The following is a 27445-nucleotide window of genomic DNA, read 5'->3' on the forward strand; positions in this document are numbered from 1 at the left end:
TCGACACACACACACACACACACACACACAAACAACCCTTTTAGGAAGTATTGAAATTGAATAAATAGGATTATTTTCAGGAACACGTTTTTAGAATTAAAAAAAAAAGCACACTAAGAACAAGCCTATGAAGAGTAATTTAATGTGATATATCCATAAGCAAGCTAGATAGAATAGAAAGTTAATAATTTAAATGAATAAGGACAAAAATCACGCGTAAAGACTATCAAATCATAAATAACCGAAAAAAATTATTAAACATAACGTAATACTAATACTCATTAATAATTACAAACGACTCAAACAAGAAAAAGCAATAGCTCAGTGTAAAGACTATAATTGTCAAACATGAGCAAAAAAATATACATTAGAAATTGTGCAACATATAAACAGAAAAAAAGAGTCGAATCTGCTCCGCGGCCTTGCCGATGGTTTACAGATTCCGGCCTCGTTTCCTGGTCTTTATTCCAGTGAAATAATGGGAACAAAGCCTGGACAAAAATTTAAATGACAATATTAACCGCAAGGTATTATTTATGTTAGAAAAGGACCGTTTTTTTTGTCAAAAATTTGGACCCTTCTAAGAAACCCCAAATATTTGAACGGTAGTGTATTGTTTTTTTACTCCACTGTGAATTAGAATTTTCCTTTGACACCATGCTTAACATTATTATCACTGCGTGATTGAAAAAGATGTATCTCAGAAGATTAATTTCAAATAAAATGAGATGTTTGTCCAAATAACGACTTTTTAATGATTGAATGGATTCTGAAGTGTAATGTGATGACACTATCCAGTGAAGTAAGGGGAGTTCTTAGAATTATCAAATTGTTATGTTAATTCAGTGTTAAAGATCTTTTTTGTTTACCATATTTTCCGGACGATAAAGCGCATCCAAAAACCCCAAATTGGCCAGAAAGGTAAGTGTGCAAAATATGTATGGAAAAAATTGCGCTGAATTAACCACCACTGTAGCAAAAGGCAGTGGATCTTATCTCATTACCACATTATTTTTGGTCACTGTACTAGATACAAATGTTTCCAAACCATAAAATGATTGACAACTATTTTCAGCAGTGTAAGTGACAAACATTGAATACCTGCGGCCATGTCTATATCTTTCAGGACGTCAAAATTACTCCCCACAATGTCTTTTTTTATTATTCAGTTCAGAATCCTGTGTGCTTTGCAAAGACTTGGCGGGTTGAAGAAAAATACTGAATTTCAGTGGTCCCTAACCTTTCCTGTTCTACGGACGGTTTTAATGTCTGACAATACTCCGGCGGCTCAATAACAACACCATGACTGAAGATGGTGTAATTATGACGTTATATCTAGTGCCTTTTTCTGTGTCGTCTATATCCATAGTAGTCTAGTAGACAGGATGTAGTGCCCTCCCCGCTGCCATCTAGATTAGATTTGTGTTGTATCCAATTTTTGCAATTATGATAAGCCATATATTTCAACTGATCAATCAATGCACAATAATGCTACTTATTTGTAGGGCAACCATAGCCCCTACTGTAGTTTTTATTCTATGCGCCATATAAACTGGTGCGCCTTGTATATAAAAAAAACTTAAACAAGACCCATTTTTGGGGTGTGCCTAATAGTGCGGAATGTACGGTAACTTCACGAAGTCATTAAACCGTGTGCTGCACGCGGAGACACGCAGGGCAATGGTGAAATAAGGTATTGGATGTCTAAAATTGTCATCGGCGCCAAACCATCAAATTAGTGATATGTTTAGCACGATAGCAAAAAGTCAAGTGGAGCCATTCTATTTCTACTCACCAGGCTACACTAACTCAACACTGCCCTTCAGTGGCTGGAAAGAGCATTTGTTTTACATTTATCTAAAAAAAAAAAAAAAAAAAAAAAGCGTAACTTTTGATAGAAATGACCCAGAGAACAAAACAAGTGCTTCTTAATATGGAATAAGATTTATGAAATACTAAATTTATAGTGGGTTAGTTTAAATTCTCCAATGGGCCAAATCCGACCATGTGCCGAGAGAGCGAGAGAGAGAGAGACCTAACATTTTCGAATTATTTTTTTTTCCTATGCTCTGGTTGTTTATTGTTACTAAGTCCTATTCTGCTAAAAAAAAAAAATTTAAATCTGAGAGTGCCTCACATCATAAGAAGCTCACTACATGTCACAGATGCTGAATTGTTCCAATCGTCATTTATAGTGGATCTAGTTGATCTAAATATTGTTTTAATCTTTTAATTTTTTGAAAAGATATTATGCAAAAGTGAATGATTAACCACTAAGTATCTGTATTGCTTCCTCTACATCAGGGGTCATGAACCTTTATTGACCCAAACAGCCATAACAGCAAAATATTTTGATTTTCATTTTTTGGGAGAGAAAGACCCATAACATGGATTTAAAGCCCATTTTCAGCAAAACCATCAAACCCTCTCCAGACTGAAGCTAATTTTTCAGCAAATTGTATTACTCCGTGCTTTTTCGAGGCGCAAGTACCTCATGAGATCACGGAGGTGGTACCTCTACTGGTTTGAGCACACCATTATGTTAGGTCTAATTCAGGGGTAGGGAACCTATGGCTCGGGAGCCATATATGGCTCTTTTCATGAGTACATATGGCTCCGAAATAAAATGCAACTATTGCACATCTCTCTGTGGCGTTCCAAAGTCAAGTGATTTCATCCCGATTTTGTTCCATATAAAGCCGAAGCAACTTAATGCAGAAGTTCGACTAGAAACCATTTAAAGTGATGATTAAAAACGCTGGTAAACGACTTTGATTGGGTGAGCAGTACAGGTGGGTGGATCCCTGCACACAGCGCAAGGCACTTCCTTCTCTCTCTCTCTCTCTCTCTCTCTCTCTCTCTCTCTCTCTCTCTCTCTCTCTCTCTCTCTCTCTCTCTCTCTCTCTCTCTCTCTCTCTCTCTCTCTCTCTCTCTCTCTCTCTCTCTCTCGCTCAGTGCAGTCTACACCGAACGTGAATATGACGATATGTTTATCGTTTGCAAAAGTTTGTGACATTTATACAAAAGAACTTTGCATGCACATTGTTTTGAAACCGTTATTAAGGACAAATTTCTTGGAAAAAAAATGGCCTCAACACTCTTGAGGTGGAAGACAAATTGGGGAAGCACAGTGGCTAATGTCTTGGGAACCTCCTGTGTGGGTTCAAATCCAGCTACCGGACTTCCTGTGCGGAGTTTGTATGTTCTCCCCGTGCTTGCGTGGGTTTCCTCCGGGCACTCCGGTTTTCTCCCACATTCCAAAGACATGCATTACAGGTGGATTGGCAGGTCCAAATTGTCCCTAGGTGTGAATGAGCGAGCGAGTTGTCTGTCCCTGTGTGCCCTGCAATTGGCTGGCAACCAGTTCAGGGTGTCGCCTGCCCTCTGCCCAAGGATAGCTGAGATGGGCTCCAGCACCCCCGCTTCCCTACAGAGGATAAGCGGTACAGGTAATGGATGGACACGCACTAACCACTGCGCTCCTGGGCCGCCCCAGCTACAATTTATGCTATTGAAATGCAATTAATAGGAACTCTTATTGTTACAAAATGGTTGTTTACTGATTGGTCGTTAGTGGTAAATGTATTATCAAACAATCTGACTTATATGTAATAACACAGATCTTTGGTATGAAAGTGTTATTCTGAAAGAAAGAAAAAACAATTTTGTGGTCCACTTGGTCTATAATGTAGTCCACGTAATTTTTCCTTCACAAAAAATGGGTCTGGGTTCTTATGGGTTAAGTTTGATAAACATTTCCATTGTCCAAATGATATCCAATATACACAAGATTATCCCTCTGTAAACGCTCTACTGAGACCAAACACAGGTCATGCTGCCATCTAGCGGTCAAAATGTAAATTAAAACTATTCCCGGAAATTACAGCGGCATTAACAGCATCAACTTGAGTTCCGGGCTTTCTTATTCGGTTATTATATAATGTCCAGAGACAAATATTGCTCCTCGGATAGCAAAACAAAATATTGCCACCAAATATTAAAATATATTACGCTACTGTTGGCCATTTTTTTTTTCTTTTTGCACTTTGTACAATGTGCTGTTATGGAGGTCCTATCTTAACATATAGAGAAATAAATGTTTTAAATACATATTTACATATATATGCCATGTAAAAATCTCATGAATAAATCATACTATACATAAATGACGCAATTTATTAATCTATTCATGTATTCATTTTAGGTTTTCTTTTGTTGTGTATTTTTGTATATTCTGTCCCAGCAAAATGTTTTTTTTTAAATGAGATAGCGTGTAAAACTATCGATTGATTGAGTGCACTTAAACTGCGGTTTGACTACCCCACCTGAGAATAACATCTTTTTTTGACGAAATACATGACATAATACATAACTAGATAAATATCTCAATAAATAAATAAGCAAATTTCAATAAATGGTTAAATTGTGTCTTATATTTAGGTACTAGGTGGTTATCACCTGCGACTCGGAGGTGGGTAGTAACGGATTACTTTTACTCTGATACATTAACTTGAGTATTTTGTGGTAAGTTTTGTACTTCTAGTATTTTTGAATCCCTATACTTTTAGTTTTGAGTGAATTTGTTAGGAAAAAAACAGTACTATTGAAGTAGTTTCTTTGTAAATTTTTGACTGTGTCACTTTGGGTGATAATACATTTGTCAATGTTCAGAGTTGCTCAGGCGGTAAAGCGCTCATCTTGGGATCAAGCAGTTGCAAGTTCGATACCCGGCTCCTCTGTGTTATATGTCAAAGTGTCCTTAAGCAAGACAGTGAATACCTCGCATGTCAGTGTGTGAATGGGTAAGTGTGGAGCACATTTGTAAAGCGCTTTGGGACTTGAAAAGCACTAGACCTTTTAAATGTATTTTTTGTTGGTTTGGTGGACTTTGATAAATTGATGATCTGATAGGTTGTTTTTAAAATATCAATAAATATGACATTGCTGCAGTTACTCATTACTTGAGTAAGAGTAAAAAAGTATTTGGTGAAAAAAAACACTCAAGTATTTGGATGTGTACTTTTACTTTTATGTGAGTAATATTATTCTGAAGTAACAGTAATTTTACGTGAGTAACATTTTTGGCTACTCTACCCACCTCTGCCTACGAGCTAAGTCAGGTGGTGATAATGTTTTCCTTTTCGTAGGTTTCTATTCCATTTTTGCCACATCATGAACTGTCACACCAATCTCCACCTATGGTTCCCTCTTGGCCCAGCAATTGTCCACCCTAGCCACCAGGGTTGGGTAGGGTTACTTTAACTGGATTGCTTTCAATTACTTTTGGATTACTCCAGTACCAAATATGCTAATAAAAGACAAAAGAAACTAAATATGAATAAAATTACTAAATTTTGTGCAGGCTTGGGGAGTAACGGACTACATCGAACGGCAAAAATGATGTTGGCAAGCTGTTTGGATTGATTTTCATTTATTTTCTGTCGCATTTTATGTTAGTTTTGCCGGAGATCAAAGCCAGGAGAGAAAGCTTACCATGTGTTGTGAGTCATAATTTTATTCAGATTTTGTTTCTTTTGTCTTTTATTAGCATATTTGGTATTGTAGTAATCCAAAAGTAATTGAATGTAATCCAGTTTAAGTAACCCTACCCAACTCTGCTAGCCACCTACCTTAAAGGTAGTCTTAAATCTTTCCATCAAGACTTTTCTTTACCCCAAGACTGCTTCTCTGTTTTTTTCTCGCCAGGCTACCTCTCAAGATCTCCTCAGCAAATGCAGTCCCACACCCCCTTTTCGCTGGTAGTCTTTTGTTGTTGCTGTTTAACAAAACGTCTCCCCCAGTTGACTTTGACCACATCCCTTGTGGTCCCGGGTCTGGGTCTGTCCAACACCTTGTGACAGCCTCAGTGTGAGTATGCATGGTCATTTGCAACGCTTTCATTGGGTATCAGCAATCTGGGGATAACGCAATTACCTGGGCCAATTACTATGAACTAGTAACTGGAACTAATTACTTTTTCAGTAACACACCCAACACTGGTTGCTTGCAATCACATGCCCAAATAAAATGAATCTGCCATGAAATATCAAATTCAAATGTAAACCAACAGTAAGTGAATTGCTTTATTGAGTTTCCAGACAAGTTGAACAACAAGCCCACTTAACAAAAACAAAGAAAACATATTCCAGATCAAGATCACAACTCTACAGTGAAATATATTGAAACCGGGCTTCAACACAACGTCCACAAAGCTCGGAACTAAACGTGAGCGCCGATCCTCAAGAGAATCTGCATCTCTTGAACTGAAAGGAGATCATATAGACAAAAGGGGGTTGAAGTCTCCTCATCAATAAGTCACAGTAATAGATTGCTTGAATAGCTTGTATTGCACGTGTGTACATTTATATGCATTTTATATACAGGCGAGTGGACAATGGAAAATCTTGTTCCTCTTCCTTTCGGAATCAATGAAAAAGACAAAAGGAATGTGCTTGTGATCAGTTCCGACTGAACGAAAAAAAAAAAAACAGGGGCGATCCCACTGATACATTATTTTCTCGTAAGTGTCCAAATATGAACAAACGTGAGGCTGGCCACCACGTATCAGCACGACACACACACGTACGCCACCGAATCAAAAGTACATAAGAGCATTAAGTGGTGAGCATGTGCCAAACATTGACTTGCTTAAATTGTACTGGACACTGTTTTTCCCAACTGCAAGCTGTGCATTTACAATTTATGGGCAACATAAATGTTGTGATATCATTTTGACTTGGTAATGACACGTGCGGATAATCGAGACATGGCAGATTTTTGGGAAGGGGGGAGAAATCTGTTCCACAAGGCACTCTTCGCTTCAAAATGGACAAGTCGGAATGCTGACATATAATATATAATAGCATGGATGTCAAAGTCAGTTTGGCTCCAGACTTTCTGTTCTCAGAGGGGATCAGTAAAATAATAATAATACATTTGACTTCAAAGCGCCTTTCAGGACAACCAAGGTTGCTGTACACAGAATGTCAAACAACGATACGAGAAAAAAAACTAGCAAGTAATAAATGTTAAATAAAAACAAAGTACAGTTAAAAAAGGGGCGGTGTGTGATGCAGATAATTATAAATAGGGATATGGATTTGAAGGTGGACAGTTGTGGTGAAATTTCGTAGATGAGTTCCAAAGCGGCTGAAAATAAATTTCCCTAAGGGGCCAAAAAAAGTGTAATTACACATTTTAGAATTTTCTTATTTATTTGTGAATGAATGTATTTACAAAAGATTCCTTGAAGTGTCTGAAACTCATGACAAAAGGTTACAGGACACCAGGGCAGACAATCTGAAAAGTTGGCTGCCCAGCCAAAAAGTTGCCTGCCCCATTTTTCACAACTTGAATAATAAGACGACTAATCGCAAAAAACAAAAAAAACAAAAAACAACATTGTTGTGAAATATTAAGGATTGATAATCAAAATATATAACAGAATTAAGTGTATTATAAATCTACTTATAACACTGTTTTCCACCTGCCATCAGTATGTACCTGTATTTGCTCATCTTTATTCATGCAATGTTTGCGTTGCGTCATCTGCTACAAGCCACGTGAACTCCTCTTTCCACGATTAATGTACGTTTACGTTTTGTAGCGTCATACATTTTGTTAGCTTCTTTTGAATATTTCTTCTGGGGCTGGGGTTTTGGCTTGATTCCTAACCACTTCTCCATTTTTCTTGTGTTCTCTGTGCGGCTACTTTGGAAAATGATATGCAAATGCACGACCTTATAACGCTCGGGAGAGTCCGGAAGCACGGAGTTATTCGATGCAGGCTTCTGATTGGCTGCCGAGTCAGCAAATTGCCAAACGAACCGAAATTCCGAAGTTTCCAAACCGAACGAAGATTTCGAAAACGGAATAAAGCAAAGATTTGATTTGAAAACAAACGAAAGACTATTTTTTTCTTGAAAAAGAAGACATTTTGTAGGTTGTACGCCTGACATAAAAGAGACACGCCCCGAGCTTCCGGGCAGGCATTATTTCAGACACTGTTCCTTGTCATCTGTGTTCATATTATGTATGGTGGGTTATTAATGTGGAAAAACAAAGCTAGAAATGTGGAGTTGACATCCTTTTACTGATCCGGCCCGCCCTCAGAACAGAAAGTCTTGATCTGGCCTGAGAGCCTTAGACATCGTTGCCCTATGAAAAGTATTTTAATATAATGAAGAAAAAATGCATTTGGTTATTTTCAAAAGCATTCGCAAAAAGTGTCGCTGTGATGAAACAAACACAAAAATAGCTAATAATGAACAAACATTTGACACATATTCATATTATCTCAAAATGTTTGGGTGAGTTCAACCTTTTCGATTATTCTTCTGAAAAATGGACGTAGAAGGGTGTTTGTCTCTTTGGCTTTGTAGCTCTTAGCCCCAACAGAAAGGTACTATTGACTTTGATTCTTTCTGGATACATATCACAACTATGCCAAAATATATTACTATGCTCTCTGTGCACATGCATCACATTTCCTTGTACCAGCAGCTCATTGTAAAGAAATAAGCACTGGTCATTGATAAACCTGTGTACCGGTAGTTAAGAATTTAATACTAACAAGTACAATTTCAGTCGCAGGAGTGCTCAGTTTTTGGCAAGGGCAGATTTGCCTTAGAGGGTGTTTTTTTTACCAGTATGCAGAAATGTCATATAGTTATTACATACAGGGTTCGTACACTTTTTTTCATGGCCAAATTAAAGCATTTTTAAGGACTTTCAAAGCTAAGTTTTCATTTTCTCCAGTACCATTAAAAGAGAAAATCTGGGTTCAATCATGTATTTGGTGGAGCCACAAACATATCTGCGATCTACATGCATATTTTTTTATTTTGCATGTATGTTCATCTAGACCTATGATTTTTAAATCTTAAGTTATTCGCCAATATATTGTCTTTTGAGACAACATTTTCCCCATATAGGTGGTAGGTAAAATCTAGGTCAATCTGTAGCTTACATTTTCATCTGCAGAAAGTTCTTCCCATTACAATTTACCACTGGGAAACATCACCCTGATTGTTTGCATGGCCCATAGAAATGTCCATAATTAATGTGTAATCCTTGCACTAATACAGGTTTCATACTGCCATACAAATGAATGTCAGCTGCCGTTAATCATGAGGACAGAAAAACAATGGCAATGCAAGCCACCCAGGGAGTAGTGTCAGTGTCATTTTTTAGCAAACAACAATTTCAACCATTAAAAAGCACATCGCCCAAAATTCAAGCACGTTTCAGTCCTTGAAAACACATCAAAATTCTAGGATTTCAAGCACCTGTACGAATCCGGTACTCAATAGGGAAACACTGCACAAATGTGTTGAATTTTCAAACCTGTTTAACAGGCATGTTCTCATGTGTAGCCACCAAGGGCGGTGAGTGATGAATTGGGGGCGTCAGTGTTACCATGACAACACTCAAGTTGGACTATTGCCCTCAAGGCGCCCCCTGATCCAAGCCTCACAGCATACATTGCAAAGTTTCATGGGAAACAAAATGTATGTGTTTGCTAAAAAGGGCACCCTATTTTTGTGCTCAAGAAAAAAACAAAAAATAATGTTTAGGCACCACTATGTGGCTTTTATAGACGATAACAAATCTTTACAACTGGGCATCAGTGAATCCAATTATTATATCTATTGTACACTGCCCTTTTATTGAAACGTGAGGAGCATGACATTGTACAATAACATTAAAGCGCCAGTACCCCCCAAAGAGCCTAAAGCAATTTTCATCTAAGATCACATTTCATTTTCACTGAGTTTAACTCATTCTATGGCAGCCTAGCTAAAAATGGACCTTTGACGTCTATAACCGTCAATGGCAGCCTAGCTCGAATGGATCTCAGCCATCTACAGAGCCGTGTAAAAATGTTTGCCCTCTTCCTGAATTCTGCGGGTTGTTTTTTTTTTTTTTTTTTTTTTTTTGAGCATATTTATTACTCAAAGGTTTCAGATCATCCCTGAATGACTCAAAAAAAGGTTTTGGAGAGACTAAGTAGATTTCCGGGTTTAAGTCCAATTGAGATGATGTGACCTTATATGGGGAGTTCATGCCAGAAAACCCTCCTATTTTGCAAAGAAGAGTGGCGCAAAATTCCTCCACAGCGTTGTTGAAGACTCATTACTGATGAGATTTCTGATTTCTGTTTTTGCTTCCAAAGATGGCCCAACTTACTATTGGATTCAGGGGGCATTTACTTTTTCACATGTTTCGATGTTTGGATTTTTTGTGCCTTAATAAATGGAATAAACATTTCAAACTGCATTTGGTATTTTCTTTGGGTTATTCCTGTGCGATATTAAAATTGATTTGATGATAAATATGCGAAAAAAATTGAGAATTCAGAAAGGCGGCAAATACAATTGTCACGGCATTATATGGCTGCCGATGACAGCTTAGCTAAAATAGACCTTTGACGTCCATGGCCGTCAATGGCAACCTAACTTAAATGGATGTGTCAAGTCTATAGCGGTGTATGCAACCCAGTCGAAATGGATCTTTGAAATATATAGCTCTCTGGGAGTGAATGAGTTGGAGAAACATTAGCATGGTGTTGCCCATATGCAACATATATGAAAAAACACACACAAATGACCCATATTGGTTGAAATTTCGGAGTTTCCCACAAATATGCTGCTACTGGGTATTCCAAATCACCACTGGTCTCTTTGTTTAGAGTCCAAGCTTGGTCCTGCCAGAGGAGCCACGGCCTGCCACCCACATCCATTGAAACAATGGAAACATCAACATTTACTGACTTGTGCTGCATTTAAGTCCAAAATATTTTCATACATTTATAATCATTTAATCACTGACAGGATAAAAGAGTTTCATTAAAAGACACACACACACACACACATAGATGCCTATATGTAAATACATGGCTACGGAAAGTGTTCAGACTGCGTGAAATCTTCCACTTTTGCCAAAATATATTATATTTCTCTATACCACTTGGGACAACTTTTAGTTTAAAACTAAAAGATTGAAAAACCTCTGCCCTAAGCCAATAAGAACCCTCAAGGCTGCAAAATAAAACACTCTGTACCATAGGAATGTTCGATAATGGCATGGGAACATTCAGTTCATATTTTTTAAAATCTAATATTACTCATTTTTATTTTGTTACCCATAACTTAATATTTTAAACTTTGGTATGTTATGTAAATTTTCTTGCACCATCATGATGGCACTTTTTACCTTTGTTTCATTCAGTGTGTTTCTGAGAGAGGCCGTTTGAGAAGTAAATCATTCTTGCTCTCACAGATGGCCACCTGTACTCTCACACATACCACTGTACTATATTACACACACTACGATATTGTTTCGCTAATACCACTACGCTATGATGTCACTCACATCCAACTATACTCTCTCACATGACACATGAACAAATAAAAACAGATCAGTGTGCATCGCCATGGTAACCAAAAGTACCCAAAGTAATACAACACTGAGAGGTGAGGTGATCATTACACTAGGTGTGGAAAAAATCCTATTGTGATAGCCATTTTAATATTGTGTGAAAAAGAATAGCAGTGGGTGTGAGTACATCAATGTGTGGGGCTCGATAGTAAAGTGTGAATAGTAGTGTGAGTATACTAGTGTGCGCGAGAGTCTGCACACTAGCGTTTCTTTCTGGAAGTACGTGTGTGAGAGTACAGTAATATGTGTGTGAAAGCATAGTAGTAAATGGGAGAGAGTATAACCGCGTTTATAAGAGACTATAGTACTGTTTGTGCATGGGCATGACTGTCTTGATGAGAGTATTGTCGTGCTTGAGTGAGCGTATGATGTTTTCTGTTATGTTTGAACAGCTTTGATTTTGGCAAATGACAGAGTGAACAATTTCAAGGCGTCTGAACAGTGAATACTCTCCATCCCCACAGTAAGTACATATATATAAACACACAAATATGTGTATATATGCGTGTATACAGTATACATACTATACATGTATATAAGTGACCAATTAATAAAAGGGAAAACGGTCACAAAGCTGCCAAAACTTCTCTTAGACAACCGTGTCGCTCGGCAAAAGCCAAGCTAGATGAATTTATTTCAAAGAATATTGTATTTGTGTAAATGATGTTTTGTCACCAAACTTGTAACATTCAATTGGTTGGATAGAGAAAAGTTAAGCAAAGGAATAAAAATATACGTGTAAACCCTGTGCGATGATTACAGGCTTCAGTGTATCGCGGTTGAATCAAATTTCAATGCTTAATATTATATTACATAAATTTCTGAGTTGATATTTGGACATTTACAGTGCCTAGCAAAAGTCTTGGCCCTTGAGAACCTTTTGAAATATAGCCACATTTCAGGCTTCAATTTTTTTAAGTTAAAAAACTGAAAATATTTTCCATGTATCAACAACATGTGAGACACGACCATGAAGTGGGACCAAATTATTTCAACATAATACATCATATTCACAATGAAACACTTGAGAGAACAGCATTATAGACCATACCAGGCAGGTCCCGGATAAAGTTGTGGAAGAGTTCAAAGCAGTAGTGGTAAACTAGAAGATGTCGCAACATTTAAACATCTTCGGTCCACTATGCAAGCCATAATATCAAAATGGAGAGAGCATATAACCACTGCGAACCTACCAAGACCTGGTTGTTCCTCTAGTTTAATCTTTCAGCCTAAACCAGGAGAAAACTAATCAGAGTAGCAACCAAGAGACCCATGACTACATTAGATGACCTGCAAGCATACACAGCTGAGGTAGGATAATCTGTGCATATGGAAGAGTGGCAAGAAGAAATTCCTTTCTGATAAATAGGGATGTTTAGTGTTAGGATGACCCCCAAATGGGAAACACATTTTAAACGTGGAACAAGATGCTCTTGGCTGGACCACAACGGAAACAGGACCCAATTGCGTAGCCTTTACCACAAGTTTCATTGAAGGAAAGAGGAAGGGCTGCGCCTATGATCCGGTGTTCGCTGGACGTGGGAAGCAAGTCGCTCTAATACTCGGATTGTGATCCGAACACGGAAGTGAATCTTCCGTAGAGAGCGATTGCGGTGTCAGGAACGTAAAAACGGGTCGATAGCCGGGACTAGGAGGTCAAGGCGTGGTCGGGGTTGGAAACGACTCGTAAGCCAGAACGGGAAAGTAGACGTAGTCGGGGACAAAAAGAGGTCGTAAGCCGGGACGGGAGAGCAGACGTGGTCAGGACCAAAACGGGTCGAAGCCGGAGACAGACGGGAGCAAAAACGGGACAGGTGGGAGTCAGGGTTGAATTAATCTTGCCTAGTATATACTGAGGTTCGCAAACGGACTGACAACAGGGGACAGACAGGACTGGGTTCAAATAGTGACAGAGAGCCATTCAGAAGCGGTTGGCGCCAAATGAGCATGCGGCGCCAAATGAGCGGGCACAGCTGAGTCACATCAGTAATCATGACAGCTCTGGCCAGATGAGACCAAAATTGAACTTTTTCGGCTAAGTATAAAGCGCAAGAGTAACACTGCACATCACCCTGAAAACACCACCCCAATTGTCAAACATGCACTGTGGTTGCTTTTCTTCAGCAGGGAATGGGAAGATTGTTAGGGTTGAAGATGGGAAGATGGATAGAGCCAAATACAGGGCAATTCTAACAGAAAATGTTTGAGTCTGCAAGAGAAAATGATCCCAAACATAAATCTACAAAGGAAGTGTTTATAACTAACAATATGAGGGTGTTAGAATGACCAAGACAAAATCCCCAAACGATCCCCATCAAATCTTAAAGAACTTGAGCTGTTTTGTTAAGAAGAATGGGCAAATATTTTGGTTTCAAGATGTGCAAAAAGACTTGAGTTTGTACAAAGCATTAACAAAGAGGACAACGACTACTTTTCAAATTATTTTTGTTAACACGATATAAAATGTTGAATAAATTACTTTTCTTTTCACAGTTGCATCTCACATGTTGTCGATTCTTACAAAGTATTTCCACTTTTTTGTTCAATAGTTTTATGCCGCAAATATGGCAATAAGTCAAAAAATTCTTGGGGGGACGGGCAATTCTTTAGAATTGCATTGTGCAAGCCCTCTACAACAATTACAGGCTTCAGTGTATCGTGTCTGTATCAAATTTCAATACATCTGCTATTAAGGTGTACTGCTTAATATTAAATGACATAAATGTCTGCGTTGATATTTTGATATTTTTCAATGCTTATTGATCTTTTTTTGTTGTTTTTAAAAGTGAGTATTTCTTTACATAGAATTATATACATTTTTAGAAAAACAAACAACTGACACTGTGATGCAAAAAGTGGACAATATTACAGAACAACTTATTACGATGGTACAATTTAAAAAAAAACGTACGACGATTTAAAAAAAGAGGAACAGGACGGTCATATGACACAATCCCACGGTCGCCCTTAAACAAGAAACGAGAAGAAGACACGCTGCCTTCGAGCAACTGAGAATAAATAAAGCGTCTTCTTTCTTTTATAAACGTGCTTCATACCGTCATAACCTCTCCCTCTCGGAAATATGTACGATTGACAAATTAAGGCAACGGCATGAGAAGAAAATGACAAAATGAACACAATAAGTGAAACCACACTTGTGTGTGAGAGTGTTCGCGCTGTGTTCCGTCAGTCCTGATTGGCTGCTTGCTCACTGTTAGATGGTTTCTCATCCAATGTGCTCTTTTTCTGAGCGTGGACAAAAAAAGGCAACTTGTTACCCCGCATCCTGCAACTTTCTGCTCCGTGGACAAAAAGGAGGAGACTCTGCGGTGCTTAGTGGGGGCCCCAAAAGACAGACGGACACCGCTGACGTGGCCCCTTCCTCGGTCGCCCCGGATACTCTTACAATTTCTCTGCTCCTCCCGCGGAGAGAATCGACTTTGTGAGCGCTTCCTGAGACGTTTCAGGACATCCACAACGTTTCCACTCAGCGTGAGTGCGGGTGTGTGTACCTATACACAATCCAGAAGAAGGTAGAGGAAGTGCCAGGAGGAGGTTTAGGTGGTGTTTATGTGGGTGTCCCTCTTACAAAACAGGCTCCTCTTCCATTGGCTCCTCCGAAGACCTGAAATAAAGACATCATACGGCAAGTGTGTCAAAATTGGTTTGCCTCAGGGGCCGAATCCAGACTCAATGTTCCCAGGTAAGTCGGTGCTCTGAAATTCCTTCCTACCCTCTAAAGGTGTCCTACTACAGAAGCAATTGTTCTTCACCGAAACTTTGAATTTTTGCGAACACATTTTTTTACTGATGACATAAAACAAGGGTTGTCATGCATTTTTTTGTTTGTTATCTCTTAAGAATGGGTCCAAAGAAATATAGTACCATCATTTCTGAACTATAAGCAATGTTTGAAATAACATCTGCCCTGATGCCCGGGGCGTGCATCTTTTGCGTCAGGCGTACAACTTACACAACGCCTCTCCCCGGGTGGCCGCCAACATTTGCAAGAAAGAAAAAAAATATATATTTCGTTTTTATTTATTTTATTTTATTTATTTTTTTCAAATCAAACGTTTGCTTTATTCCGATTTCTAAATCGTCATTCCGTTCGGAAATTTCGTTTCGTTTGGAAATTTGCATACTCGGCAGCCAATCAGATGCCTGCATCGAATAACTTCATGCTTCCGGACTCTGCCGAGCGATATAAGGTTGTGCATTTGCATATCATTTTACAAAGTAGACACACAGAGAACATGGAAAATGGATAAGTGGTTAGGAATCAAGCCAAAATCTCAGCCCCAGATTATCGAAAGAGGCTAACAAAATGTATGACGCTACAAAACGTAAACGTACATTAAAAGCATCGTGGAAAGAATGAATGAATTGCATGAATGAAGATGAGTAAATACAGGTACATACTTATGGCAGATGGAAAACAGCGATGTCATATTCATGCCATGAATGTTATAAGTAGATTTATCTCATCAAAATGGAGCCCATCCCAGCCATCTTCGGGCAGTGGGCAGGGGACACCCTGAACTGGTTGCCAGCCAATCGCAGGGCACACGGGGACAGACATCTCATTCGCTCATTCACACCTAGGGACAATTTGGACCGGCCAATTCACCTGAAATGCATGTTTTTGGAATGTGGGAGGAAACCGGAGTGCCCGGAGGAAACCCACGCAAGCACGGGGAGAACATACAAACTCCGCACAGAAAGTCTGGAGCTGGATTTGAACCCACGACAGGTTCCCATGACATGAACTGTGCCGCACAAGCCGCCGTGCTGCCCCAAGTGGTTTTATAATAAACGTAATTTTAAAGTGCTGTTCTGTTATATATTCCGATCCTCAAACCTTAATACTTTGCAACAATGTTTATTTTTTTGCGATTAGTCGTCCTATTGTGTTTCAAGTTTGAAAAATGGGTAAGGCAAATTTATGGCTGGGCAGGCAAATTTTCAGAGTTGTCTGCCCTGATGTCCGGTAACTTTTTGTCACGAGTTTCAGACACTGCTATAAGTGGCTCCGGAGTTTAAGTTGCAAAAGCCCCAAAAAATGCATGATTAAGAAATAAGAAACATATATATATGTCGCACCTAGACTATAAGCATTTGAGAAAAACCAACACCAAAAATATACTTGTCATATTGAAAGGCAAATTGAAAATAAAATACAGAACATGTTGTGTACGTTTGTACGGTATACGAATGTTATTTAATTGACATCCCTGTTAATTTCAGAAACGATGTAACATATTAAGAGTCATATAACTCTTGCATAAAAAACATGCTTACCAAACTATTATTTTTACTCGAAATCACTAAAACCTATGACATTTTCATCCTCTGTGTCACGATCCGCCGTTCACGTTGCTTACGTCTGACTATTCAGTCTCTTACAAGGCTCTTTCTTAACACCTAACGTTCTTTCCATTTTACAGCTGCATATTTCACATGCGCTTTTTTCCGGTGCCATTTAGTTTAATTCTTCTCGGTTGTTTTGATAAATTACCAGTATAGTGTCAAAAATTGTCCCCTTGCGTTGAGTGCTCCCCCGTAACATACGTCACTAGCAAAAACGTCACCAAAATGACTTTGTATCTCATTTTTTGGGGGAAATGTAATCTAGCAGTAAAGTACAGACAATTTGCACCTGGTATAGAAATTACTTTTGAGCAAGTTGAAAAGATTTACTTTGGCGAAATGAGGCCTTGTCTTCTGAACGTTCGTGTCCTGATTGGTAAGAAAAGGGAGACATTTTACGACACTGTGGATAGGGCAAGGTTGAAATGATCAACACATTCCTAGAACGCCCTCTTGTGGTTCAATGAAAAAATATCATGAACAATTATTAACCTGGTAATATTGTGTTAAAAAATTTCAGAAAAGTCTCACTACAGAATAAGTCGCATTCCCGACGGTGAAAAAAAACATATTGACTTATTTTACTGAAAATACGGTAATAATAACAGTTGAGACGAAAAATGAAATAATTGTGAAATACAAAAATTGTGTCATTGAAGCGCTGCTGGAAGGCAAAGAAATACTTTCAAAATGTTTCTGTTTTTAGATTTTTACCCCTATCTTAATCTTTATAATGTTCATAATTCAAAAATTGTCGTTGTTTAGGTACACACTTAACTAATATTTTGAATTTTTCTTAGTAAGTGGCTATTCTAAAACAGTTTGAAGTGATCGTAGTTTTGGTTTTTGAAAAAAAAGATACATATATTCTACTAGCCCTGCTTTCGACTGCACAATCGTTTCATTTGATTAATTTAAAAAGAGGACAAGTTTTTTGTTTCTTGATTTGTGTCGCAGCTTGTCATTAGGGTGGAATGGTGGGTCCTGAAGTTGAGTTCCACTGGATTAAAATTTAATTTAAAAAAATAGTCAAATAAGGAAAGTCACAATTTGTCCTCCCCCTTCTAAATATTTCACGCTTTTTGACTTTAAAATGGCAAGTTTTCCTGAAAGTTGAGACATTTTCATGCCTGTATAAGGAAATGTCCATATTTTCCCTTTTATCTTCTGCGGAGGTGATGATGCTTCATGATTCGATCTGCAACCTCAGTGGAAATGTTTAAATCCAAGCTTAAAACAAACTTTTATATTCTATAGCATATGAATAACCTATATTTTATGTTTTTCAATATCTGTGTATTATTTGCCCTCATGTAGGTTTTAGATCAGGGAATGGTGTCATAATACTCTGAGGTTTGCAATAATCTGTGGTCTGTGCAGCCCTTTGACACTCTTTGTGATTAAGGGCTGTATAAATAAACGTGACTTGACTTGACTTTATGACCATTCAAACAAATGTCAGCGGCGGTTCATCACGAGAGAGCAGTGTCGTGCCATTTTAAAACAGACCTGTCGTGAAACGTGGCAACAATTTCTAGGATTTACGAGTACTTGACCCAAAATTCAAACACTTTAAACACAACATCAGCATTTTCAAGGATTTCAAGCACCCCGGAACAAACAGTGGAGCCACTGCGAGTCCACTGACCTGCTGGCATCAGCGAGGGTGGCGACCGAGGCCGACTGCTCTACGTCAACGCTCAAAGAGGCCATGGCACTAACGGTTTCTGCCTCGTCCTTTTCAGACTGAACCTGAGCGCCTGCCGACCCGTCCAATAGCGAGTGGGTGCCTGGCACGGACGAGGCCTGGAGGCAAGGCCAATGCGCACCTAAGACAGTCATGGAAACGTCACGTGAGAGGGTGCCATGATGTGCGTGTGTGTTTGCGTTGACTCACTCTGGATTTTGATCACTCTTTCTAGCGAGGCGCAGGCTTTAGGGCACGGCTTCTCTTGAGGCCACTGAAATGCAGAGTCACTCTGTGAAGGACACACAGATGGTGCGTAAGCGCATGCCCTTGGCTCACCTTTATTGCAAGTCATTCATCTAGACAAAATGACAAAGCGATGCCAAAGCAGAATATCAGAAAAGTGGAAGGGAATCAACAAGAAATATATGGTGCCCATGTCAAATAGTGTCATAATGTTTCAAATGGCAAGCGAAGACTCGAGCAAGAATAATGATTTGTCAGAAGCCTCTGGAATAAGTTTGGATTTGCAAAAAATACTTACAATGTAATGCTTATGTTATAGAAATAATGCATTAAAAAAGAATAGTGCATTGGCATAATAGGGCGATGAAAAGAAGACCAATGACATTTAGCAAAAAACAACCCAAAATAAATCACAAGGTACATATTTTTACAGTTCCCTGCAATAGTATATATTCAGCTTCATTAGCAGCAACAAAAAGATGTTTTTAAAGTTTTGAATCAGCATACAGTAGGTATGTAAATATGGCTTGCGAGCCAGATGTGACTCTTTTCATAAAGTACATCGAGCTTGAGGATAAAACAATGATCATGCGAATCTTCTCCGTAACTTTACAAATGTGTTATTCGCTCCTTGCACGTGACGTCATGTTGCCTTACCTGGCAGAATGAGAGCCATGGCGGACGGCAAAAAGCACAGACGTGGACAGAACTTGAATGAGCATTTAAGTTAAAACGAATACCAATTTTACAATGATGATTTATTGCTGTGCCAACTGGCAAGGTTATTGACCCAATTTGAAATTTTATCGTAGCCCTTTGGATGAAGACAGAAAACGGCATGAGTATCTGCTAATCACTGTTTATTGGCCATACCCACTGTGGGTTACTGCCGTCCGTCATGGTGTCATCACGTGGTTAGGTCACGCGTGTGCAAGGGGTCAATATACAGAGCTGAAGAGACGCAGTATATGCATGGTTTAGTCCAGAATACATGTGGGGCAAAGTCCCAACTACAGTTTATAGTCACCGTGTAACACCAACAGACCTGGGCCGGGAAAGAAAAAAAGAGAAATAAATAAAGGGAGAAAGTGAGAGAGAAAAAAGAGAGAATGTGAGAAAACAAAAGGGATAAATACAGAAATAGTGAGAGAGTGGGAAAGAAAGAGAGAGAGAGAGAGAAAGAAATCCAAAGAGAAAGTAGAAGAGAAAAGAGAAGGAAAGAAAGAGAGAAGAGGAAAGCAAGAACAAGAGAAAAGAGAGAAAAGGAGCAAAGGAAAAAGGGAAGAGAGCAAAATAAGGCAAAAAGACAGAGAGAGAAAGAGACAAAGAGGTACAAAGAAAGAAAAAAGAGACAGAGAGAGTGAAAGAGAGCTATAATGCAGGAAAAAGGGAGGAGGAGTGAAAGATAGTGAGAGAAATAGAGAGAAGGAGAGAGAGAGATACAGAACTACAGCGTCTTTGTGAGAGGCACCTGGCTTTGGCAACATCAAGTTGACATATTTCAACCTGAAGCTCATTTTTCTCTTGCGCTTCTCTGAGTGTTGTCTCGCAGGCCGGATTCAATCCCGTAGCGGGCCTGATCCAGTGCATGGGCCGCCTGTTTTACACCCCTGATTTACACCCCTGATTGATACGAATGTATTTTTTTAATGGTGCTGAAGAAATTGGAAAATTAGCTTTGAAAGTTTTTAAAAAGTGCTTGAATTTTGCATGAAAAAAAAAAAAGGTTTACGAACCCTGTGACATAAACTTGTCTCTTAAATGTGCAGCATTTGAAGAGCAGGGGGATTGTTACAGTTGGCAAAAGAGCATATGCTAAATGAAAATCTTGTTACTTTCTCGATATGATGGTATTGAAATATTTTTGCAAAAATCCTTTGGGTTGACAGGTAAGGACTTCGCTCACTTCAAGCTAGCGTAATTGATTTATGAGTTTGTTTACTCATTATAGCCTGCTTCCTTTTCACCAAATATTTGCGCTTCTTAAACACCAAATTAAAAGTAACATGGTTTCAAGAGTTCACCACCTTCAACTCTAGCAGGCTTGCTTTTGCAGGCCAAGGTCTGTTGGCACTTATTTTGGTTGGCCTGATGAATGATAAGACTTGAAAAAAATAGGCATGGGAGAAATATTTTGGTGCAACTCTAACGTTGCATCCCCCTAAAAAATGAATACAAACCGGTGTTCTGCCGAAAAGTCGTACCCTGGTGAGACATCCTACCGTAGGGTGATCTGACACCAATTTTGTTTCCTTTATAATCAAGTAAATGCAGCAACATTGAAACTCAGAACGATTTATTGTTTATCCTGATAGGCTTGTATCCTTTTTCTCTTCAACGTCTATTATGTGTATTATTTGTTATTGTAACATCCGTTGCAGCCTGGTCATCTTGGAAGGGGGATTGCCTCGTGTGCGGTCCCTTCTCAAGGTTTCATTTACCTCATGTTGAGGTTTTTGAGTTTTTCCTTACCCTCATGTAGGTTTTAGATCAGGGGATGGTGTAATAATAGTCAGTGTTCTGTACTAGTCATTGGTCTGTGCAGCCCTTTGAGACTCTTTGTGACAAAGGGCTGTACAAATAAACATGACGACCTCTTTTGTCTGTATGTCTCTATGAAATCCTTTATATGTAAGCTCATTAATGGGGTGTGTAATATTTAACCACTAGATGTCAATGCATTGTTTAGTGCAAGCAAAAACAAGTGTTACATAGCAATAGAAAGATCACAAACTACAGAGTCTCAAGATAACCAAAGTGTATTATTTTTGTTAAAATGTATATTGTGGCTCTCAAGGAGAGAAAAAAATGCTTTCATGGCTCTTGGAGTCCAAACGGTTTAGCCCCCCCCGGCATACAGTATGCAAATTCTCCTACCGGTTCGCCAAGGAGTGCAGAAACGCAAGCTTCTGAAGCATCACAGATGGCGGTGAGGTCGTGACCTCCCTCCAGCGCCATAACAACACGCCCACCAGCCAGACGCATCAGGAGTTGGGTTAGCAGCCCGAAACCTGACAAAAACAAGTTGATACTCAACATTCCTTTTTTTAAAATAATTTATTAGAATTAGAAAGGTCTTTATTGTCATTGACAACAATGCAATAAACAACGCGGCACTCATACTGCACAAAACCCCCATCAGGGGTTAAAAACAAGGTGTTTATTATCTTGGCTGATTTTAGCCTCAAGTCAGTTGCATGCAAGCAGGTTTCATTTTGTTACTATGGGGATTTATTCTCGAAAGCTAGCCAGCTCCAGACCAAGCTAACAACGACTCCAAGATCATCCCTAAGATACATCTGGCACTTTTACTGTCAACCGTGTGAAAGAATAATGGGTTTTAAAGCATTCTCATGGACTTTCTTGTTATGTTTCTTTAGTTTAATCATCCAGTTGCTATGTGAATTGTAGGTAGACCTAAGACATGTGTCTGATCTAACAGGCCCGACTGAAACCACATCATCATTTTGATAGTTTCATTATTGTGGTCATGCGATGTTGCAGTGAAAATGAGTCAGTAAACTCCCAAAAAAAGAATTGATAAATGTTACGTAATTTACAACAGGAACTAACATCGAACCGCGAGAACGAAGACATGGTTAAACTTATCTATCCCGGCTGACGCTCAAGGAAACTGTGCGGGTCAGATGTATCGACATTTCGTTCTGTATACACGTGTACACGAATGACAATAAAGTATATCTGAATCTGAATCATTTTAGTTTATACAAATATAAGTCTTATTCATGTGTTCTCATTTTTTAAACTATAGAAAATTGGATTTAAGACATCTCATCTCATTAGCTTCACCGCTTATCCTCAGTAGGGTCGTGGGGGTGCTGGAGTCCATCCCAGCAATCATCGGGCAGTGGACAGGGCACACACTGAACTGGTTGCCAGCCAATCGCAGGGCACACGGGGACAGACAACTCGCTCGCTCATTCACACCTAGGGACAATTTGGACCGGCCAATCCACTTGAAATGCATGTCTTTGGAATGTGGGAGGAAACCGGAGTGCCCGGTGGAAACCCACGCAAGCACATGGAGAACATACAAACTCCGCACAGGTAGTCCGGCAGCTGGATTTGAACCCACACAGGAGGTTCCCGAGACCTAAGAACTGTGCCGCACACGCGCTAACCACTGCGCTGCCGTGCTGCCGGATTTAGGACATTTTAATGTCAATTGGGGCCTTAGTTACTTAGTTACTCTGCCACCCGGCAGAGTAAAGACCCACATTAAACCACACCACCTACATTGGATATTACCGAATCTTACTTCAATATGTATTCTGTGTAGCACTATTTAGTTACTTTATATAACACGCTACAGTGGGCATTTGCACGTCACACTGGGTATTTGTATGTTGTATTCTTTTGGCTTTATTATTGTACTGTTCTCAGCTCAGGGATGCTGCTGGAAATGTGAATTTCCCTTCGAAGATGAATAAAGTATCTATCTATCTATCTATCTATCTAGTTGTATAATAATGAACTCAATGCCTTTTAAGACTGCAAAGATACGCGGGAACCCAGTGCAAAAAGTTATTGGGAAGCCAATGCTTTTGTTAGGCACTGTAAATGTATATAACAAAGTAGTAAACTAAAATTAAAAAAAAATGTAAGGATAAACAGTTGCTGTTGCATTAGCTTGGAATCAAACCCAGTACCCTTATAGAAAGAAATCCAGCTCCGATCCAAATATATATTTTTTTATTTTGATGACTAAAATAATGTGTTTTGCAGGGTTTCCTGTAAGCCGAGCCATAAGAGCCGGTTTTCCACAAAGAACTGTCCTCTGGGTGTGACAAGTAGGGGGCGTTGGAGTACATGACAACGCCATTATGACAAGCCATAGGAACAGACGTGTCAGTGTCACTTTCACGCAGTTTAAAAAACCTAATTTACTGCATGGTCGGTAAAGAGTCAGACTGCCGAGAAACATGACAATGACAACCATTTTAAGCATTTTCAAGCACTTTGCCCAAAATTCAAGTGGTTTCCTGACCTTGAAAACACAACATTGTAATTCAAGCATTTTCAAATAAACACGTAATAAAGACTCAAAAGAGAAAAATCTAATAAAAGAATGTCAGGACAGATCTTTTGCTAGTGGTTATGTGGCTAATCGGTTTGGAACTCACATTTTGCAGAGACATTGTAACCTCCTAGCGGAGATTGATGACCTTCCACTGCATCAAAGCCAGCAGACACCAGAATCACGTCTGGGCTGAATTGCTGTGCAATAGGCATCACCACGCTCCTGTACACAACATTAAAGTCAATAAAGTGGCCTTAGGATGAAGGAAATTAATATTAAAACAATGCATGTGTTTCAAAGTCCATTCATTTACCTGAAAGCAGTGAGGTACTCAACATCACCCATAGGAGGCTCAACTCCACCTGTCCACGCTATGTTGACATTAAAACCCACACCTGCGCCTGATCCCACCTGAGAAAAAGTAAACAAAATATCGAACTGTAAGCTAATCTGTTGTTCACGTTCGTCTGCTCAGCAAAATAAATGCTAATAAGGCTTCGTATTGTATGTGTACATGCCTAACATGAATGTGAACACTCCGAGAAAGGATGCGATTCCCCTGAAAATTATACGGTAATCAGCGTTGGGACCAACGCGTTAAAAAGGAACCCTTTCCTGGAACACAATTTTCTCGTAATGAGTAATGTTGAGCGTTATTAATTCAATTTAGTAACTCAAATGTCTTTACTACATGGAGCGTTACTGTGTTACCCATTAAAAGCAGATAGTGAACCGGAATCTTTGACCGCTGAATATTTAGTTATGACTAACATTGACACAAACACCTCTTCACCCGCAAAAGCCGACAGGCAGGCATGTTTATAGCTACCTACAAGGCACAACTAAATACAGTTATGGTGATGCAGTCTCAAGTCCAGAATACAAAGGTCCTGAATTTCTCATCAAGCAGATATTCTTCCTACTGTATATGCTTGCATCTAAGCCAAATTTCCAGCTATAAAATAAAAGACTAATTTGTAACTAGATGGTTACTTTTGGAGTAACTACCTACCTTTTGGTTTCAGTAATTTGGGGGGTAAGTTCCATTTTAAATGAAGTAACTAGTAACTATAACTTATTATTGTTGTTCAGTAACACGCCCTACCCTGATAGCAATAATAAAATGTATAAAGGCTTGTATGGACTTTTGGTAATTGAATGGCAAAAATATTTTTGGTACTATTTTTTAAAAGTGTTCATGGTTATCATACACTCAGAATCTCAAGTATTCCTTAGTGTAAACTAATGCACGTGCCACATGAGTATACAGTTTAATCTGGCTTTCCCATTGAATTTGAACAAGGAACTTCCATTTGCGATGGGAATCTTTTTAAATGAGCAAATCCAAGCACTTTTTAAGGACTTTTTAAGCCAGTTTTTCCAATATCTCCAGTGCCACTGTAGTTAAATGAACCGGATAATTTGATAAACCCAGGGCCAAATATTAAACCACCAGCTTTCATTGACTGAATGGGGCATAGAAAAAGAAACTGAGTTTGCTGCCGTCTATGTTGTATCAAACTTTCCTGTTCTTTTTCTTACTGATAACACTCAATGACGTCAAATTGTAGAGAAAGGAAAGTCACTCCTTCTAGAATGTAACTTATATCGAACCTAAAGCATGTTAGTGTCAGTTTTAAGCGGAATTTGTTTTACTTGTCTACATGTAACAATTGTTCTATCAAGTCAAACTGCCGAGAAACATGGCACCTTTTTCAAGCATTTAAAAGCACTTCACCCAAAATTCAAGCACTTTTCCAACCATTGAAACAACATTAAAATTCAAGGATATCAAGGATCCCATCAGCCCTGTAAATACATTTTAAAAGGAACTATAGCACCTATCATCTCACATGAGCCTTTCTTCAGTTACGACAGAATGAGCATAGCAAAGGATCACATTGACGTCCTACAGAGCTTGAGGGCTGAGGGAAACAGAGATTTTGGGTTTACCTCTTCGGGAGCGCCGCTGCCAGGAAAAAAGTTGCCGTCGTCGTAGCGATGGAGGGAGACATAGAGGACGTTGGGGTCACTGTAGAAGGCCTGCTGCGTGCCGTTGCCATGGTGAATGTCCTGCAGTGGCAGGTTCCGGAAGCACCCGAGGGAGAGCAACGTTGTGATAAAACCGATGGTTTGGTTAACGTTGTATGCAACTAAATCTTAGTGGTTATTTGGATGGTCAAACCATTCAAAAGAAGGAAAAGATAAGTCAAAACGGCTCCAGGTACCTCTAAACAGGAGATTTTCAATATACAGCACGAGGTTTATTTGGAACAAAAATCTTATATGAAGGAAATCCAGGTCACAAACATTCCCAGAGGCCACCAACGAGAAAACCGCTTGAGACCAGGTCCTAGTTAATGAATGCAAACTACTACAGGAGGCAAAATGTTTTTTCTCTGTGTAAGTTCAACTAAGGTTACAGTAACTTTAAATTTAAGTGTACAGTATGTGCTTACGTATGATCAATCATTCTCATACCGGTCAACTTCAGCTAATTGCTTGTGGGATTAATGCTTGCATTTCCCCTTACCAAGCAATAGTGAACTTTACAAACATAAGCAAGATAGCTAATTTTCTATTTATTACCGTTCTCCTATCTATTTTTGTTTCTTTTCTGGACACATGCTTGGCCAATAATACCTGTAGTCGCGAGGAAATTATAAATTTGTGTCTGTGTTCTAAATTATGACTTTTTTGGCACTTTTTATGTCACCTTTGAAATCCCGCAAGAAATACAAAGGGTTGTGGGATCTCTGTGGGTGGCCATCCCACTTAGGAAGAGGCGTAGACTGCGTAGGGATCACAAACAAAAGCAGGGTTGTCGCTCAGGCCATGGTGCTAAGCTAAGGGAGCTACATCGGCGAAACGGCAGAGAAGGACATTAAGATGATGGAATTGTGCCTAATTCTACCAATATTCATCCATCGATCTCGCCTGTCAACCGACACCTGAGACTCAACACGGCGAAACGCTGCCATCATCTGGTGATTTTTTTTTCTTCTTTTGGTACAAATTTATTTTAGTTTGCTGTCAACATTACTGGTGGGCGACATATACTGAATTTTATGACAAAAGCCGCAGCCAAGTAAAAATTTTAATCACGGTTCGGACTTTGGACATGCCGCAATTAAGCCCATATGAAGAGGTACCCCTTTACTACAAAATCAACAATTTCTAAATGAAATTTGTTTAACTACATGTATGCATGCGTGTGCTCACTAACCCAGTCCATGATGAGGATCTTGCCCACTCCAAGTTTTTGCTGTAGTAGTTTGGCAGTGATAGCGACTGAATTGAAGAAACAGAAACCCCTGCTCACAAAAACACACACACAAAAGGAGGATAAGACCAATTTAAAACCCATAACAGAAAAGGTTTCAGTAAAAAGTGTAGTATTTGAAAAGAATGTACTCACATGGCAGTTGATTCTTCGGCATGATGGCCTGGTGGGCGCACTACAGCAAAGCCATTCTGGTGCAGGAAGGAAGACGGAAAGTCTGCAAAACTGCAATGTCCTTTTATGAAAAAAGTGTGCGTGGTACCTTCAGTTCCCCTGCTGCCACTCTGAAGGCCAACTCAATAACGGAGCCCACCGCCATGCGGACTGCTGCAGACGAGTGCATCTCATTCCACACGGTATCGCTGTCCACCTGCAGAGG

The 27445-nt window shown here is 39.2% G+C and overlaps 1 protein-coding gene across 5 annotated transcripts in view; it reads right to left on the reverse strand.

Annotated features, from left to right (window-relative positions):
• Positions 1 to 8825: 8825 nt before the first annotated feature.
• hdac5 (histone deacetylase 5) overlaps positions 8826 to 27445 on the reverse strand; it is a 77687-nt gene continuing 59067 nt past the window's right edge. For all 5 annotated transcript variants that reach the window (XM_088344709.1, XM_088344748.1, XM_088344719.1 and 2 more), the window contains 10 exons: positions 27329 to 27436; positions 27202 to 27257; positions 27010 to 27097; positions 25737 to 25856; positions 24097 to 24194; positions 23887 to 24005; positions 21620 to 21753; positions 18707 to 18788; positions 18458 to 18638; positions 8826 to 15064 (listed from right to left, as the gene is read on the reverse strand). In XM_088344709.1, coding sequence (XP_088200835.1) covers positions 15025 to 15064; positions 18458 to 18638; positions 18707 to 18788; positions 21620 to 21753; positions 23887 to 24005; positions 24097 to 24194; positions 25737 to 25856; positions 27010 to 27097; positions 27202 to 27257; positions 27329 to 27436 — 1026 coding nt within the window. In that variant the 3' untranslated portion in view covers positions 8826 to 15024. The remainder of the gene's footprint in view (positions 15065 to 18457; positions 18639 to 18706; positions 18789 to 21619; positions 21754 to 23886; positions 24006 to 24096; positions 24195 to 25736; positions 25857 to 27009; positions 27098 to 27201; positions 27258 to 27328; positions 27437 to 27445) is intronic.

The sequence above is a fragment of the Urocampus carinirostris genome, chromosome 1, assembly GCF_059441175.1.
Source record: "Urocampus carinirostris isolate Australia breed hairy pipefish chromosome 1, RoL_Ucar_1.0, whole genome shotgun sequence".
NCBI classification, from domain to species: domain Eukaryota; kingdom Metazoa; phylum Chordata; class Actinopteri; order Syngnathiformes; family Syngnathidae; genus Urocampus; species Urocampus carinirostris.